Genomic DNA, 15,987 nt, shown 5'->3' with positions numbered 1-15,987 from the left:
GAGCGTCGCCCTGGGGGCCCCTGAGCCTTGTCCCTCGCCCCACTGGGTCCAAGCATGGAACCTTCTGGCCTGATCTGCCAAGTGTCGCCAGACACGACTCCCGGCAAAGCTACCCCCCAAAAGGATAAAGATGCCGACACAAGGCCTGGTGTGTCTGGCACACCCCTCGGGGCCTGGGGTCCCTCTCCTGCGCCCCGCTTTCCTCCAGCTAGCCCGGTCCGGCTGCACAGGACTCCGCGGCGTATCAAAAAATAGTCTTTATTGTTACTAGTATAAAACACAGCAAACTGGCCCTGTCTGTACAAAGTGGGGGCGTCAGACCCCTGGAGTGCCCCCGCGTGTCCCCTAATGCCCTGCCCCGGAGCACTGCCCGGGAGCCTGCGTGGAGGAGGCGGCCGGGGCAGCGGCCAGCGTCAGAGCGCCACGCGGGTACAGCAGTGGCGCAGCACGCAGGGCAGGATGCCGCGGTTCAGCTGGTGGAACTCCACGAGCTGCAGCAGGTCGGTGAAGCGGGTCTGGCCTTCGTCCATGCTGAAGGACAGGCGGCCCTCCTCCTCACTCTGCGGCACGGCCATGGGGGAGGCCAGTTAGGGGGGAGGAAGAAGCCCCCCAACCCTCAGGGTGCAGCGGGGGAGCGGGCGGGCGGGCGGGAGGGAGGAGGAGGAGGAGGGGAGGGATCACTCACCGGCAGGATAAGATAATGTTTGACTTTCTGCAGGTGACACAGAGAGAGGACAAAGCCCTGGGGGTTCCGCTGGCTCTCGCGCACCAGGAACAGGCTGCCAGGAGACAGGGCCATGTCACCTGAGGACATTCACGTGGCTGCCACCCTGACCCAGAGTCTGCGCCCAGCCCGGCCCCTTACCCGTCCACCAGGCCCTGCTGCCCGATGAGCCGCTGGCTCTCCTCCCGAGAGATGCGCCCGTGGAACCAGGGCTGGGTTCGGTGGATGGCTGCGGGGGGTACAGAGGGGCCGTGAGGCCAGAAAGGGGACCCCCCACACACACCTCCCCCAGGGCTCCGTACAGCCAGAGAAGGCCGCTTGGCCGGGCCCCACGCACCTGCACTGAGGCTGCTGCCGGAACACGGGGTGGGGAGGCTGAGGCGGTGGTTGGTCTTTTTCTGCAGACCCAGAGGGGCACAGAGGTCAGGGCAGGGCTGGGGGGAGCTGAAAGGCTCTTCCTGCAGCGGGGAGGGGGGCTGGGGGGAACATCTGCTCTGCCCGCCCTGCCCTTCTCCTCCTTCTCCTCCTCCTCTTCTTCCTCCTCCCCTCAGGATCCCCAGGGAGAGGCTCCCCCCCACACCCCTCGGCCCCTACGGGCATGGGCCCCTCACCCTCCAGGCCTGCGCCTCCTCCACAGCCGCGCTCAGTGCTTCCCTGGGGTTCTCGATGACACGCCCGGCGCGCCCAGAGAAGTCCATGGCCACCAGGGTGTTATCGGAGACACTTCTCTGCGGGGTCAGGAAGGGAAGCAGGTCGGGGGCAGACCCAAGCACCCGGGGCCTCCCCCACACCCTCCCCGGCTCACTGCCCGCACCCAGCAGGGCCCGGGCTCCCTCCTGGCTCAGGGCACCGCAGGGGGTGCTGGGGGCAAAGCCAGGGCGCCCTCCCCGCTGTCCTAGGGCTCCAGCCACAGCCCAGGAGACACTTACCAAGGGTGGGGAACCCACGGAGGACGGACGCAGGTGTCGGGACTGGGCCTGCTGATAGTTCTTATACAGCTGGACCCCGTACTGGGGGCCGGGAGGGAAAGAGGGTCTGAGGTCAGGCTGGGACCCCGACCCTCCAGACCTGAGCCCCCCGCCTCAGAGTCCCCAGGACCCAGGAGAGTCAGGCGGAGGGAACCTCTCTCATCCCAGAGACCTCTAGAACCTTCCGTCACGTGGCGCGCCTGTCCTGGGCAGGGCCTCACCTTGAAGAGGCGGAAGGCCGCCAGCCAGCAGGTGCGGCTCGCCTCGTCCTCGCTGCAGAAGACGTGAAGCCCCTTGACGCCATTTCGGAGCTTGTTGGGCTGCAGGGAGAGGGCAGGGCACGCGCTGGTCCCACACAGCCCTCAGGAGCAGCTGTCTCCGCTCCCGAGGGGGTCCGAGGTCCCAGAGGGGCTCCGGGGTCCAGCGCCAGGCCCGAGTTTCACCTTGATGCAGAAGCCGAAGTCAGTGGGCAGCCCGTAGAGCTTGCGGCCCTGCGTCACCACGTACACGTTGGACTCGTTCACATCGGCGAGGTACTGCAGGTGTCTTGGGTCCTGGGCACGAGGGAGCGGGACTCAGTCTGGCAGACCCGGCCCCCCCCCAGCCCCGACTGACCCTCGGAGGCAAATGGGGAGGTTTCTCGCCCAAAGAGGACAGCCACGTGCCCTGGGTCGCAGCAAACGGAGGCTGAGCCAGGACCTGCCGCCTCCCCCGGCGGCTCTGCACTGGGCCGGCAAGGCGGGTGGGAAGACGAGCTCAGGGTCTCAGGGCGACAAAGGTCCTGGAGTTGCAATGGGGAAGGGGCAGCCTAAAGACCCGGGGAGGGGTGTCCGAGGGGCTGTCACCCTCATCATCTCACCTTGGAGGTGCCCTTGGTGGAGTAATAGAGGCCTGACCGGCGCAGGAAGCAGAAGAAGCGTTTCCAAAGTTTGCGTCCCGACCCCCGCAGCTGCAGGAAGCCTTGGATCTCCGGGAAGCTGCCTGCATTCAGGAAGTTCTGGGCCAGGACAGAGCAGGGAGAGGTGAGGGCCAATGTGGGCAGGTACGCACACACACAGGACTACACGAACCCCCACACACATGCACGCAGACACATGCATATGCAGGCACACACACAGGCAGGGCTACACACACAAGGCACACGCATACACAGGTATGCAGACATGTAAGGCTGCACGCACACAGGCACACGCATACACAGCCACAGGTATACGCAGGCACACACACACACCGGGTTGTATGCACACCTGCACACACACAAGCACACGCATACACAGGCACACACACATGCAAGGCGGCACGTACACAGGCACATGCATACAAAAGCATGCACACACGTACACATGCATACAAAGGCACGCACACACGCAAAGCTGCACGCACACAGGCACATGCATAGGCAGATATGCAGACACACAGGCGCACATATATGCAGGCGGCACATATGCAAGGCAGCATGCACATTGCGTGCACACAGCCACACATATATGCAGGCACACATATAAGGCTGCACGCACACAGTCACACACGCAGGCACACATACACAGACACATGTATATGCAGGTATGCACACCCATAATAAGCAGGCACACACACTCGCACACACACGGCTGCATGCACACCCCCACACCCACACACATACGTATGCACGCAAGCACGCACCACCACCCTGACAACTGGAGTCACTCCATATGCACTTTATGTCCCCATCCGAGGGCAGATGAAGAAACTGCCGCTCAGACAGAACCTGTGCAGTCACCAGGACTGCCCCGGGCTCCTTCCGCCGCACAGCGGTGGGGCACTGGGCATTCTAGGGAACCCTGAAAATGGTGTGAAAGATGGGGCGGGGGGGGTCCCCTCACCTGGATGAGGTCCTCGTGGGACATGTCTGTGTGTGCATCGAGACAGCTGGAGACCATCTTCTCCGGGAACAGGGAGTGCTGGGAGGGGAAGGAGATGGGGTGAGGGACGGAGGGCCCAGGCTGGGGATCGGGGCGTCGGGGCGGCAGCCCCCTCACACACACTCACTGCGTTGCTCTTGAACAGTTCGTACTTGGCGAAGTTCTTCCGGAAGACGAAGCGGCTGTCTCCGCCGATGGGCCAGGCAGCCTGCACTTCTGCCACGGACTCGTGGTCCTCCAGCCCCCGCTCTGGGGTGCAGGGCAGAGAGCACGGGTCAGGAGAGGTCACGAGGGGGCCTCCCGCAGGAGCCGCCCGCCTCGTGCCAGTGGGAGTCAAAGGCCCCCGGCAAGGCTCACCCAGGGCTAGGTAGGGGTGGCATTCCACCAGCCCCCAGTTCTCGTCGCTGAGGGCGTGGGCGCGCTGCACCAGCATCTCACACACGTAGCGAGCCGTGGCGCCCGCTGCCACCTCCACCGACCGGCTGGCACCATCTTCACTGTACACCTTCACCACCTGCACCCCCAGAAACACTGGCAACCCAACGAGGCGCAGCGACGGGGGCTTCCCTTCCCCCAAGCCCCCCAGCTCCTCAGCAGAGGGGCCAAGCCCACCCGTCGCCAGGTACCCCCATCGCTGCCGAGACTTACATGGCGGCCGGTGTCTCTGGGGAGAAGCCCCCTCGTGCCGGAGGAACCCCCGAGAATGGGGGTCTGTGAAGGGGGACTGCAGAGCTCCGGGAAGGGGTTGGGGATGGAGGGTAGAGATGTGGCTCGAAGCTCCTCCTCTCGAAGTCTCCTGGGGCCGGGAGGGGAGGATTCTCAGCCATGTCGGACCCCCTCGGACGCCCCGGCCCCGCTCAGCCCCGCGCCCCCCCCCACGGTACCTGGTCGGAATGGGTAGAGGCTGGGACCGCCTCACCTCCCCGGGCAGAGGGGCAGCGGGAAGTGGGGGGGTCCCGGGAGGAGTGCCAGGGGACAGGCACAGGTCTTCTGGGGAGCTGCTGAGATGTGGGGGTGACAGCTCCAGCTCCATGACATCTGAGGGAGAAGAGGGCCTGAGGAAGCCGCCCTGGGCCCGTCGGGGTCAGACCCCCTGATTTCACTTTACTGCGGAAGAAGCTCCAGATTTTAGCATTCCCCCCCACCACCACTCCGCCGTGAGTTTCCTTAGGGCACCTGAGAGCAGCAGGGAGACCCCGAGTCCTGAGAAGGAAGCCTCTGGACCACACCCCAGGGCACAAGGGAGTGGACTCCAGGTCCAGTGCTCTTCCTTTCACCCTGGCTTGTCCAGAGGAGGAACCAAGGGTGCCCTCCAGTCCGGAGCGAGTGGCGGCAACAGTCTCTATGACCCCTAGAGTGTCTGGGGCCCCGGCCGTCAGTCGGGGCAAGGGGCCAGCTCTCGGCTCGGGGCAGGGCACCCGCTCCTCTGGGCTTGGCCCAGGTTTTTCCAGCACGAGGCTGCCAGCTCGGGTGCCCGCGCCTGTTGTGGCAACGCCTGTGAGTGCTGAGTGAGGCAGGCAAGGGGGTGGGGATGGGCAGGAAGCGGGGGAGGATGGGAACAAGCCACCCCCAAACCAACGTGCTCTCTCCACCTCCCACCTCCCATCCTGCTCCCCGCACCCCCTGCCTCCAGACGCTGTCTCAGGGCACCCCTCCCGGTGCACCTGTCCCACCCGTCCAGGTCTAGCCGGCTTCTAAGTTGGTTCCCTGAGTGTGACACAGGCACCTAGAGATGCCCGGGGCAGGGGCACAGCCCTCCACGCCCCCACAGGACCTGGCCATGAAGCCGGCCCCTGACCCCTGAATGAGGGCATGAGCGATTTGGGGGACAGGTAAGTCAGGGCGGGGCAGGGCAGCGGTGCCCAGGGCTCTCCATTCAACCTTGACTCATCTGCACAACTTCCTGGCTTAGGAGAAACACAAACAACCCGGCCTCGACCCACCCCCAACTCCACGCCCTCCCGACCGAAGGCGCAGGCAGGGCGGGAAACAGGCCCAGGGAGAAGGAGGATCAGGCCCCGGGGCTCCTCTGACATCATCCCTCCTCCCCACCCGGCCGGCCGTGCTCCAGGGGGGAACCAGCCCAGGGGCCCCCCTCACCCAGGAAGCGGGGGAGAGGCCCAGAGGCCCGGGTCCCGACTGAGCCATCTAGAGTAGAGGCCAGTTCCCAGGGGTGCCCCGTGATGATCCACAGAATCAGGCCCCACTTCCCAGCCTGCCTGGAACCCGGTAGCACGGGTTCCCATCGACATCCCCTCTACCCCCGACGGGGCTGCGGGTCTGGCCCGGTGGGTCCCGCAGCTCACGGCGCAGAAGACAGAGACGTGGGGGGAGGGGCAGGCCAGAGAGGGGGGCTGCAGATCCCACCCCATGGCACACCCTCAAACTTGGGCCCAGTAACATTGAAATCCTGGCCCAGGTGTGAGGGGGGCTTGCTTCGGGGACAGGACAGGGCTACCACCTGCAGGGAGACCCGCACTGGGGTGCTCTGGGCTCCGAGGGCCCGGCTCTGCCCTTCTGCACGCGAGCAGACTGAGGGCCGCGTTAGGAGGGGGACAGAGAGGGAAGTGGATGAGGTGGGGGCGCCCACATGCGAAGACACAGAAGGGCAGTGGGGACCAAAGCGGGGTGCGGGGGGGCGCGGGCGGGCGCCCGCTGTGGGCACCGGCAGCCCCCCGGCCAAGAGATCTAACCAAAGCCCTAACCAAGGCGAAGCTCGGGCCGGGGGCGGCAGGCCCCCCGAACCACGCCGGGCCCGGGCAGCGCCGCGCGCCCCGCGGCCCCACCTTCCCGGCCGCCGTGTTTACTTCCTGGATCTGCCCCACCTGTCCGGCCCCGGGGGAGGCGCGGGCGGCGTCAGCGCCCGGGAAACGCGGCCACCGTCGGGGCTTCCCGGCGGGCGCGGCGGCCGCTCCCTCCGCCCCGCGCCGCCGCCGGGGTCCGCGAGGGCCTGGCCGGGCCGGAGGAGGGGGGGCAGCGCGCGCGGACCCCTCGGCGGGGCCGGCGCTCGGGGGAGGGCTGCACCCCGAGGCCCCGCCCCGCCCTCGCGCCGAGAAGACGCCCCGTGGGAGAGGGGGGTCAGCTCTTTTAAAGTTTAATTTGGGAAGAATGCGCGAGTGTCTGCGAAGTTAATCATTACAGGCCTCTGGCCTTCGCGGACCTCCCCCCGCCCCGGCCCGGGAGGCTCTCGGGGCAGCTGGGTGGGGGGGGTGGGGAGCAGAGTCCAGGACAGGCGGACCGGCGAGCGGAGGGGGGAGGGGGCGGGCGTTCCTGCGGGGCAGGAGGTGGGGGAGAGGTGCCAAGCGGCGGACAGGTGCGTCCTCCACGCCCGGCCTGCGGCCCCAGGCACCTCCCCCGGCTCCCCGCCTTGCACGCGCGCGCGCCCCAGCCCCCCAGCCCCCGCTGCAGCCCACTCCCCGCTTCCCGGCCAGCAGCCCCCCGCGCCTGCACGCACCCTGTCTCCAGATCCCATTTGGCCAAAGCCGGCAGGGGTTCCGGGCCTTCCCCGCCCCTTCTCACGCCCCCCAAACACAGTCGTGCAAAGAAGCGCCTTCTTTCTCCTGCCTCCAAATTAAAGGTGGGTGCCCCCAAACCCGCCAAAAGCCGGTTCGGGGTCGGGCTGAAATCAGAAGGCAGAGCGGCGGCCCTCGGACCCCTCCTAACTCCTCCTTGTGGGGCCGCGGGGAGGGGCTAGTTTCAGCGGGAAACGGCGGCCACAGCCGAGACCGACCGGCCCCATCCCCATCAGCTGGAGGGGCTCGGCCTGGGGGCGCACGGCGCGGTTGGCGGGACGGGAGGGCAGAGATGCGGAGGGCGGATGGGAGGCGCGGGGCACAGTCAGGGGCGTCGGGCCCGGGACACGGCGGGGTCCGCTCCTCCGGGGTGAACCCGGGCTGCCGGTGCGCCCAGGCCCCTCCGACCAAGACCCCGTTCGGTCCTTACCTGGACCCTGGGAGTCCGTGCACCTGCCTAGGGTCACCGGTTTAGGGAAGGAGACGTCAAGCCCTTAACTACCTGTCCCCCCTCCCGCCCCCGCCCCTGCCTGACATCACTGAGAGGGGAAGGGGAGGGGAGAGGCGGGCGGTCGCCTGTCCGCCCACCTGGGCAGCCAGCCAGCTCCTGGCCCGAAGCCGGGCCCAGCCCTGGGCCCCGGCGCGCGTGGGGGCGGGGGGCGAGCAGGTTGTCGTTTGGGGCCGATCTCGGTGCCCTTACCTGGAGAAACCCCAGCAGGGGCCGCAGAACACCGGCTCCGAAGTCGGGCTCTGTCTAAGGGCCCCGGGTACCTGGGCTGGGTTTCAGATCCACTCCCGGTTCTCTACAGGTGGTGGGAGGGAGTCCCGACTTTGGACGCAGAAGGCAAAGGGGGGCCGGGGGGGTGAGCCCGGTGCGTCCCCGCTCCAGGCCCAAGGAAACTAAAATTATCCTGGGCAGGTGGGGGCGGGGCCTGGGCGGGGCCCGGGAGGAGGCCGTGCCGGAGGCGGGCCCGGAGTCCTGACACTCCACTCGGGCTGCGACTGTTTGTGCCCGTCCGAGCCTGGCCGCAGGTGCCCGCGGAGAGGCGGGGAGCACGCCTGCACCGCACAGCCTCGAAGAACGAAGATCCCGAGTCCACGCGAGCCGGGAGCGAGGGGGCTGGGGGCGGGGCGTCCGGAGAGGCGGCCCCGCCCCCCGGCGCCCCTGCCCCTCCCCAGGCCGGGTCTGTTCATTGGCCGAGCTGAGGGGCCTGTCCGCGGGCCCCACCCCCGGGGGCAAAGGGCGCTCGCGAAAACGGGCGGGCAGCCAAAGGGCAGTGCTGCGACTCGACCTGCCCCTCGATCTCCAGCCGCCGTCTGGCCACCCAGGCCGCGCCCTGGCCCCTCTGAGGCTGCCCGGGTGCGACCTCTCTGCTGAGCAAAGTCCGGAGTCCCGGTTGCTCCGAAAATAGAAAGGGTTAGAGCGGGCGCGCGGGGGAGAGGGCACCAGAGGGTTCCCCTTCGAAGCAGCGCTTCCTCTCTGCATCCGCGCGAGGAAACACGTGGGCAGGGGAGAGGGCCTGGGAGGCCCATATCAAAGTGACAGTTGGGTAAATAAACAGTCCGTAGAGTGATACGAGGTCGGAGATCAGATCACTCTCCAGGAGTATTGGGGAGTGGCACCTTCCTCTGCGCGCTCCAAACTGGGTTGGTTGTCTTCTCCAAACCAGGATGAGTAGCCCCAGCAAAGACGGGCCAGGGCCCCCAACCCGGGGCCACAGAGCAGGTTGCAAAAGCAGAGCAGACAGTTCACTCATTTCTTCGTTCATTCCACCCACATTTCTCCAGCGCTGATTTGATACCGACCACATCTTAGTACCTGCGGATACTATGAACAACAAAAACAGACCCGCCCTTAGCCTCATGCCGCCCATTGGGGAGACTGATGTTAATCAAAGAATGACACAAATAATAAGAAGCGACAGATGACAGCGTGCCAGGAGAATGACTCACACCCAGGGTGTTGGGGAGACTTGTCCATGGAAGTGACAATAGAGCTGAGAGTGTTGTTGGGGGCAGGGAGGAGGCTGGGGTTGGTGGACGGGAGTGGGGGCAGGATGGAGGTAAGCCCTCTGCGCGGGGGAGCAGGTATGCTGAGACCAGGGGCAAATGGGAGGGAGAAGGAGGCTTCACAGGTGAGTCTGAGCAGGAGTGGGGAAGCAGGGAGGACAAGCGCTTCGGGCTCAGCCGAATTTCTCCGTGCAGTGACCGACTCCCTCCAGTCTCCTAAAGCTCATGTGGAACAAAGATCAGACCCCTCCCAGACCCCTCCTCTAGGAACTGATGTCAGTCTCTGGGGCCGAGACTCAGGAATGTATGGAATTGACAAGCCCTCGGGTCGTTGTTCTATAAAGCAGGTTGAAGAGCCGTCCATCCTGTCTGCCCAGCCTGGCAGGAACTGTGGACAGAGGCCAGAACCTGCAGGGTCTAACTGGGCTTAAGTGGAGGGGGGGAGGGGGGAGGGCCAACAGGTTTATATTTTGGAAACGTCACTCTGGCTGTTGAAAGATGGATTGGTGTGGAGCCAAAGAGATAGAACAGGAGGTAAGGCGCTCGCCTTGCATGCAGCTGATCTCGGTTCGAATCCCCGGTCCTACACATGGTCCTATGAGCACTGACAAGGGTCACTCCTGAGCAGAGCCAGGAATAGTCCCGAGAACCATAAGAAGCAAGCGAGAAGACAGACAGAGGAAAGAAAAAAAAGCCAAGCTGATAGGGCACTTGCCTTGCATATGACCAACCTGGTCCTACTCATTACCCCACATGGTCCCTTGAACACTCCTGGGAGGGGTTCCTGAAGGCAGAATCAGGAGTAAGCCCAGGAAGGAAGGAGGAAGGAAGGAAGGAAGGAAGGAAGGAAGGAAGGAAGGAAGGAAGGAAGGAAGGAAGGAAGGAAGGAAGGAAGGAAGGAAGGAAGGAAGGAAGGAAGGAGGGAAGGAAGGAAGGGAGGGAGAGAAGGAGGGAGGGAGGGAAGGAGGGAGGAAGGGAGGGAGGGAAGAAAGAAGAGCTGGACAAAGACAACCAGACTGAGAGGCCGATGGTGAAGGACAGCTTCTCCTGCCTTTTGAAGGGGAGGGACTGTATGGAAAGGTCTGGATCTGGAAGAGAGGCAGGCATGTAGACAGGGTGTCCAGAGATTTGGGGGCGGTAATAGAGCCCCTCTGTATCTTGACGTGATGCACAACTGTGTGTCAGGATTCACAAAAGGGCACACTCAAAAGGATGGATTTCACTGGGCATAAAGTGCACCTGAATTCTGAGGGGGCTGCAAAGTGTCTTGGGGACCCAAGGGCTGCTCCCAATCATACTCAGCCCAGTGCTACCCATGCCCAGCGTGCTGGGGGTCACTAGGACTAACCAGGTGACACTCAGGGTAGCATATAGTGTCAAAAATCACACCGAGACGCTCTGCATGCCAGGCATGTGCCCCAGCCCTCTGAGACACCTACCTAGCTCCTGGACCTTTTTATTTTTTAATTAAAAGAGAGAGAGAGAGAGAGAGAGAGAGAGAGAGAGAGAGAGAGAGAGAGAGAGAGAGAGTAGAGCAACAGAGGGTAGGGTGCTTGCTTTACACACAGCTGACCAGGGTTCAATTCCTAGCACTCCACAGGATCTTCCGAGCTCACCTAGAGTGATCTTTGAGCACAGAGCCAGGAGTAAGCCCTGAGCACTGCTGGATGTGGCCCCAAAACAAAAACAAACAAGAAAGATGACAACAACAAAGAATGGATGTAGAGGTCAATGGGACAGAGTCAAGAGCTCGAGTAGAAGGGCCCAGGATGGCTCAGCTGTACAGCTCTGCGAGGCTGAGAGTCTGATCCCAGGCACCGCCCTACGGGCCAAGTGTAGTTCCATCAGCAGTGCCAAGTGTGAGACAATCACAACCAAGTGTGAGACCCCCGGTGGATCACTGCAAGGAAAGTGTTTGAGCCCTCAAAGTCATGCATATGCAACCCCTCATTATTACAACAATAAAGGGAAGTGGGAGGGCCAGAATAGAACATAAAGTAAAATAAGGTCTATCCACTTTATTATGTCCCACTATAAACTTTAACATTTTCAGTCAATTGAGTTTTGACAAAGGCTCCACTCCAAAATAATTTCAAAGAGAAAGGAGAGACTGCTCAATAGTGTCGGAACAACTGAGTAGCTACATACCAAAAGATGAATGTAGGTCCTTATTTCACATAAGGCACAACGATTAAGGTAGATAACAGACTTAATTCTCAAAGCTACAGCTATAAATTTTTTGTAAGAAAGCATGGAAAAAAGTCACCTGACCTTGGGTTAGACAAAATTTGCTTACACGGGGCTGGAGAGATAGCACAGCGGGTAGGGCGTTTGCCTTGCACGCGGCCGACCCAGGTTCAAATCCCAGCATCCCACATGGTCCCCTGAGCACGGCCAGGGGTAATTCTTGAGTGCAGAGCCAGGACTAACCCCTGTGCATCGCCAGGTGTGACCCAAAAAGCAAAAAAAAAAAAAAAAAAAATTTGCTTACAATAGCAGAATCATTACGTGATCAGTGGGAAAAAATGATAACTTACACTTTGCCAAAATGTAAAAACTTAGGTCAGAGTGTACAGTGAGTAGGGGGCTGGTCTTGCATGTGGCCAACCTGGGTTCGATCCCTGGCATTATATACGGTGCTCCAAGTCTGCCAGGAGTGATCCCTGAACACAGAGCCAGGAATAAACACTCAACATTGCCAAGAGTGGCCAAAAACAAAACAAAACAAAACAGAAAAAGAAAAGGGAGACCTTTTGGATAGCCAAGGAGCTAGCTGAATGGGCTGGAGCACATGCTTTGCAAACAGAAGACTGGGTTCAATCCCAGGAACCCCTTATCACAGAATCATGAGTAGCCATTGGCACTGTTGGGTATGACCCAAAATCCAAAACTCACCAATTTTTTTTAAAAGTGTACACTTCAAAAATACCATTAAAGGGGCTGGAGCGATAGCACAGTGGGTAGGGCGTTTGCCTTGCACGCGGTCGACCCGGGTTCGATTCCCAGCATCCCATATGGTCCCCTGAGCACCGCCAGGAGTGATTCCTGAGTGCAGAGTCAGGAATAACCCCTGTGCATCGCCAGGTGTGACCCAAAAAGCAAAAAAACAAACAAAAAAAAACCATTAAAAATACTTGTGGTCCAGAGAGGTTTTATAGTGTTAAGGTGTTTGCCTTGCATGTAGTTCAATTCCCAGCATCACATGTCATCTCCCAAGCACCACTAGGAGTGGTCCCTGAGCACAGAGCCAGGAGTATATGGGCACAACTAAGTGTACCCGCCTCCCCACACACAAACAAATAGCACTGGTACTGGAGAGTTAGGAGTTAAGGGGGTTAGGGATTAAGGGTCTTGCCTTGCACATAGTCGACCCCAATTTAATTTCTGCCCCTGTATTTGGTCCCCCAAACACCACTAGGAGTTGTCCCTGAGCAAAGATCCAGGCAGAAGTAATCCCTGGGCACTTCTAGGTGTGGTCCATCCCCCAAAACCCCAAACCCCCAAAATAAGAATCTAACTGAAAGGTGAAAGATGTAGCTCAGGAGTAGAGTGTTTGCCTTGCATTTGTGAAGCCCTGGATGCCATCTCTGGCTAAGGAAGGAAGGAAGGAAGGAAGAAAGGAAGGAAGGAAGGAAGGAAGGAAGGAAGGAAGGAAGGAAGGAAGGAAGGAAGGAAGGAAGGAAGGAAGGAAGGAAGGAAGGAAGGAAAGAGGGAGGGAGGAAAGAGGGAGGGAGGGAGGAAAAGAGGGAAGGAGGGAGGAAAAGAGGGAAGGAGGGAGGGAGGGAAGGAGAGACAGGGAAGGAGGGAAGATAGTACAGATAGTACAGTACTGGGTACATAGTACAGGAGTTAAGACTCTTGCCTTGCATGTGGCTGATCCTGGTTTGATTCCCAGCACCACATAAAGTATGATCACCACCAGGAGTGACTGCTGGGAGTGACCCCGGTTACAGAGCCAGGAGTAAGCTCTGCTGGGCATAGGAATCCCAGCCACCCAAAAAAAAATTTAAGGAGGAAGGAAGGGATGTGTGCAAGAAAAATGAAAACACAATTTCAAAGAGACACAAAAATTCATAGCAGCATTACTTAAAATAGTCAAAGAACTGGAAACTAAAATCCCATCAACATTCCTACAATGGAATAAACCCACTCTACAACTTAAAAAAAAAAAATTGCAACTGGTAAAAGCCACAACAGTAATGAAGCTCAATAGGCTGGAGCACTTGCTCTGCATGAAGGCCCGAGCCAGGAGTAAGTAGCCCCTGAGCATCACCAGGGGTAGCCCCAGACAAAAAAAACACAGTCTTCTCCTAAAAGAAGAAATTCAGGGGCTGGAGCAATAGCACAGCGGGTAGGGCATTTGCCTTGCACGCGGCCAACCCGGGTTTGATTCCCAGCATCCCATATGGTCCACTGAGCATGGCCAGGGGTAATTCCTGAGTGCAGAGCCAGGAGTGACCCCTGAGCATCGCTGGGTGTGACCCAAAAAGAAAAAAAAAAAAGAAAGAAATTCAGACGCCAAAGACTATAGCCGCCAAAGACTATAATTGTTTTATTCTTTGATATGAGATGTCCAGAAAAGGCAAATTTGCAGTGAAAGCAGATTGGTGGCTGCCTCGACTGCAGCTGGAAGCTGGAATGACTGAAGCGTCAGGAGGGATTTTTCCAGGGGACGGACATGCTCTGTAAGTGGTTGGTGGTGATGGCAGGACGGCTCTACAAATCACTGAGCAGCTCAAGCATGAATCATTTTTAGGGGCTGCCAGATGGGAGTAACCTGTCAGGATACCCAAGGAGGGACCTGCCTCTGTTTCTCAGGTAACGGGGGTGCCGAGGCCAGCTGAGCTGTGAGAGGCTGCGAAGGCTCCCGACAGGTGCAGGACAGGTGCAGAGCGTCATCGGAGCAATAAGCCGGGAGCGGGTCCCCCAAACTCTGTGTTTTCCAAATGCCCCGGGAAGGTGGTCGTTGCTGCAGATTGCATCCAAAGTTCAGCGTTTCCATGCCAGGATGATTTGGGGGTGTCCCTAGAGGATAATTTAAGATGCCATCAGCATTTTACAGAAAAAAAAGTAACTCTTCCATACCAGCCTCAGGCCCTACATCAGCTTGTCGCACCTCCTCTTCCCTTTCTAATAAGGTCCTTCGCAGGCTAAGATATTTCACCCGGAATCAGAAGCGGAGCAAAGCAAGCGCACGCGCCCCTGTAAGCGGCACCCCGGACCCGGGAATCCTGGGGCTGGGACACGGCACCAGCGTCGCACCGGCCGCTGCCTGCAGGGGGCGCCCGTCCCGGCCGCGCAGCCCCGCCCCTCCCGTCACGTGCCCGCGCGCCGCGTCACACCCGGAAGCAGCGGCAGGAGTGGAGCCGGCCGCGATGAGCGGGGACTTGGCCGTAGCGCCCCCTCCCGGGGAGGGCGAGCCGGGCAGCGGGGTCCGCATCGTGGTGGAGTACTGGTGAGCGGCTTCTGCCACGAGGGAGGGGCCCGCGCCGGGCCCGGGGGGGTCCGAGGGAGGCGCCCCCAAAGCCCTGTCGGACCCCGGGTTATCTTCCCCCTAGCGAACCGTGTGGCTTCGAGGCCACCTACCTGGAGCTGGCCAGTGCCGTCAAGGAGCAGTATCCGGGCATCGAGATCGAGTCGCGCCTGGGGGGCACGGGTGAGGCCCGCGGAGCACCTGCTGAGTCAAGGCTCCCCACCCCGGGCCGGCTCTTCACCGTGGGGGCCGGCGGTGGGCCCGTGCCTCGGAGCGGGAGGTCACCGATGAAGCCTAGGGGGTGGCGGGACCCCTGAAACTGCGTACCTGTAGGGCTGGAGGGTCGGGGACCGCCCCCCGGTTGACCCTGAGACTCATTCCCCTGAGCTGGGTGCCGAGGGACACACCTCTGTGTCCTTAGGTGCCTTTGGCTTGATCCAGGGTGGGGACATAACTTTAGGAATCCCCAGTCCGGGGTGGAGAGGAGTGGAGGGGGGTGGGGGAGGGAACCTGAGGGGACAGCCTCGCGGAGTGTCAAGGCCTGCTAGCGGGAGCCCCCCACCCCCACCCGGACTTTGACATGTTCTCAGCCCCTTTGACTCCTCCGTTTCATCCCAGGGGCCTTTGAGATCGAGATCAATGGGCAGCTGGTGTTCTCCAAGCTGGAGAATGGAGGCTTTCCTTACGAGAAAGATGTGAGTACGCTCAGCGCGGGGACCCCCGCCCCCAGGTCTCAGCCCCTCCAGCACATCCTCCCACCTGCCTCTCCCCCCTCCAGCTCATCGAAGCCATCCGAAGAGCCAGTAACGGGGAGCCCCTGGAGAAGATCACCAACAGCCGCCCGCCCTGCGTCATCCTGTGACCACACGGGTGTTTGGTCCCTGCTGTGGGCTCTGGGCTCTTCCGGTGGGTCCTGCTGGAAGCTCCTCCCAGCCTCTTCCCCCTAAGAGACGCCAAGCTTCAACTTTTGCCCCTTTGGGTAAAGGCAGGAATAGAAGCTTCTGTGGTCTTGAGGGTGGGTGAGAGAGACCCTCCCCACGGACATTTCTGCGGCCACCCATTATGTCCCCTCCCCGAGGTCAGCGGCTCACCAAAGTCCGGTCCCCTCGCCAGCTCGGCACTACCTGCCAGATGCTAGTATAGTTCTAATTTATTCTCCACTTGCTCCAGGTGATGTCCGCTATTGGCAATAAAGTGGCACTACAAACACCTGTACCAACTGGCGTGTTTTTCTGTCATCTGGGGGGGAGGGGAGGGCAGGAGGAGCACAGAGTTCAACCCGGCCTTTGTACCAGGGTGGCAGGGTGGCCGTGCCAGGCAGGCAGGCTTCTTTTCTTTTCTTTTTTTTGGGTTATACACAATAATGCTTAGGGGTTACTCCTGGCTCTGCACTAAGGAA

At 61.0% G+C, this 15,987-nt stretch overlaps 2 protein-coding genes across 4 annotated transcripts; one reads left to right on the top strand and one right to left on the bottom strand.

The window, feature by feature from the left end:
* Nucleotides 1–312: 312 nt before the first annotated feature.
* GRB7 (growth factor receptor bound protein 7) lies at nt 313–7,975 on the bottom strand. 3 transcript variants are annotated; one of them, XM_004608737.3, is made up of 15 exons: nt 7,806–7,975; nt 4,478–4,631; nt 4,242–4,389; nt 3,951–4,107; nt 3,721–3,842; nt 3,555–3,632; nt 2,552–2,689; nt 2,136–2,246; nt 1,914–2,012; nt 1,654–1,734; nt 1,336–1,452; nt 1,062–1,122; nt 866–953; nt 686–779; nt 313–560 (listed from the first exon to the last, which is right to left on the bottom strand). In XM_004608737.3, exons 2-15 carry the CDS (start codon nt 4,624–4,626, stop codon nt 414–416), a joined length of 1,590 nt encoding a protein of 529 aa, XP_004608794.1. In that variant the 5' UTR covers nt 4,627–4,631; nt 7,806–7,975; the 3' UTR covers nt 313–413. The 3 variants fall into 3 exon arrangements, with proteins under 3 accessions (XP_004608794.1, XP_054988601.1, XP_054988603.1); XM_055132626.1 differs by lacking the exon at nt 7,806–7,975 and adding an exon at nt 7,536–7,610; XM_055132628.1 differs by lacking the exon at nt 7,806–7,975 and adding an exon at nt 7,048–7,140.
* Nucleotides 7,976–14,416: 6,441 nt separating this feature from the next.
* On the top strand, nt 14,417–15,803 carry MIEN1 (migration and invasion enhancer 1). Its single transcript, XM_004608736.2, has 4 exons — nt 14,417–14,570; nt 14,674–14,771; nt 15,207–15,283; nt 15,367–15,803. Exons 1-4 carry the CDS (start codon nt 14,491–14,493, stop codon nt 15,448–15,450), a joined length of 339 nt encoding a protein of 112 aa, XP_004608793.1. The 5' UTR covers nt 14,417–14,490; the 3' UTR covers nt 15,451–15,803.
* Nucleotides 15,804–15,987: the final 184 nt, after the last annotated feature.

This window comes from Sorex araneus, chromosome 3 (assembly GCF_027595985.1).
Source record: "Sorex araneus isolate mSorAra2 chromosome 3, mSorAra2.pri, whole genome shotgun sequence".
NCBI lineage: Eukaryota > Metazoa > Chordata > Mammalia > Eulipotyphla > Soricidae > Sorex > Sorex araneus.
This window is presented reverse-complemented; position numbering and strand designations above follow the sequence as displayed.

Coding starts and splice junctions, on each gene's coding strand:
- GRB7 (XM_004608737.3), bottom strand. CDS start 4,626: ATGGAGCTGGAGCTGTCACCCCCACATCTCAGCAGCTCCCCAGAAGAC. Junction 4,390..4,477: donor CCTCTACCCATTCCGACCAG/GTACCGTGGGGG, acceptor TCCCGGCCCCAG/GAGACTTCGAGAGGAGGAGC. Junction 1,735..1,913: donor CGGCCTTCCGCCTCTTCAAG/GTGAGGCCCTGC, acceptor CCCGGCCCCCAG/TACGGGGTCCAGCTGTATAA.
- MIEN1 (XM_004608736.2), top strand. CDS start 14,491: ATGAGCGGGGACTTGGCCGTAGCGCCCCCTCCCGGGGAGGGCGAGCCG. Junction 14,571..14,673: donor CGCATCGTGGTGGAGTACTG/GTGAGCGGCTTC, acceptor TCTTCCCCCTAG/CGAACCGTGTGGCTTCGAGG. Junction 15,284..15,366: donor GCTTTCCTTACGAGAAAGAT/GTGAGTACGCTC, acceptor TCCCCCCTCCAG/CTCATCGAAGCCATCCGAAG.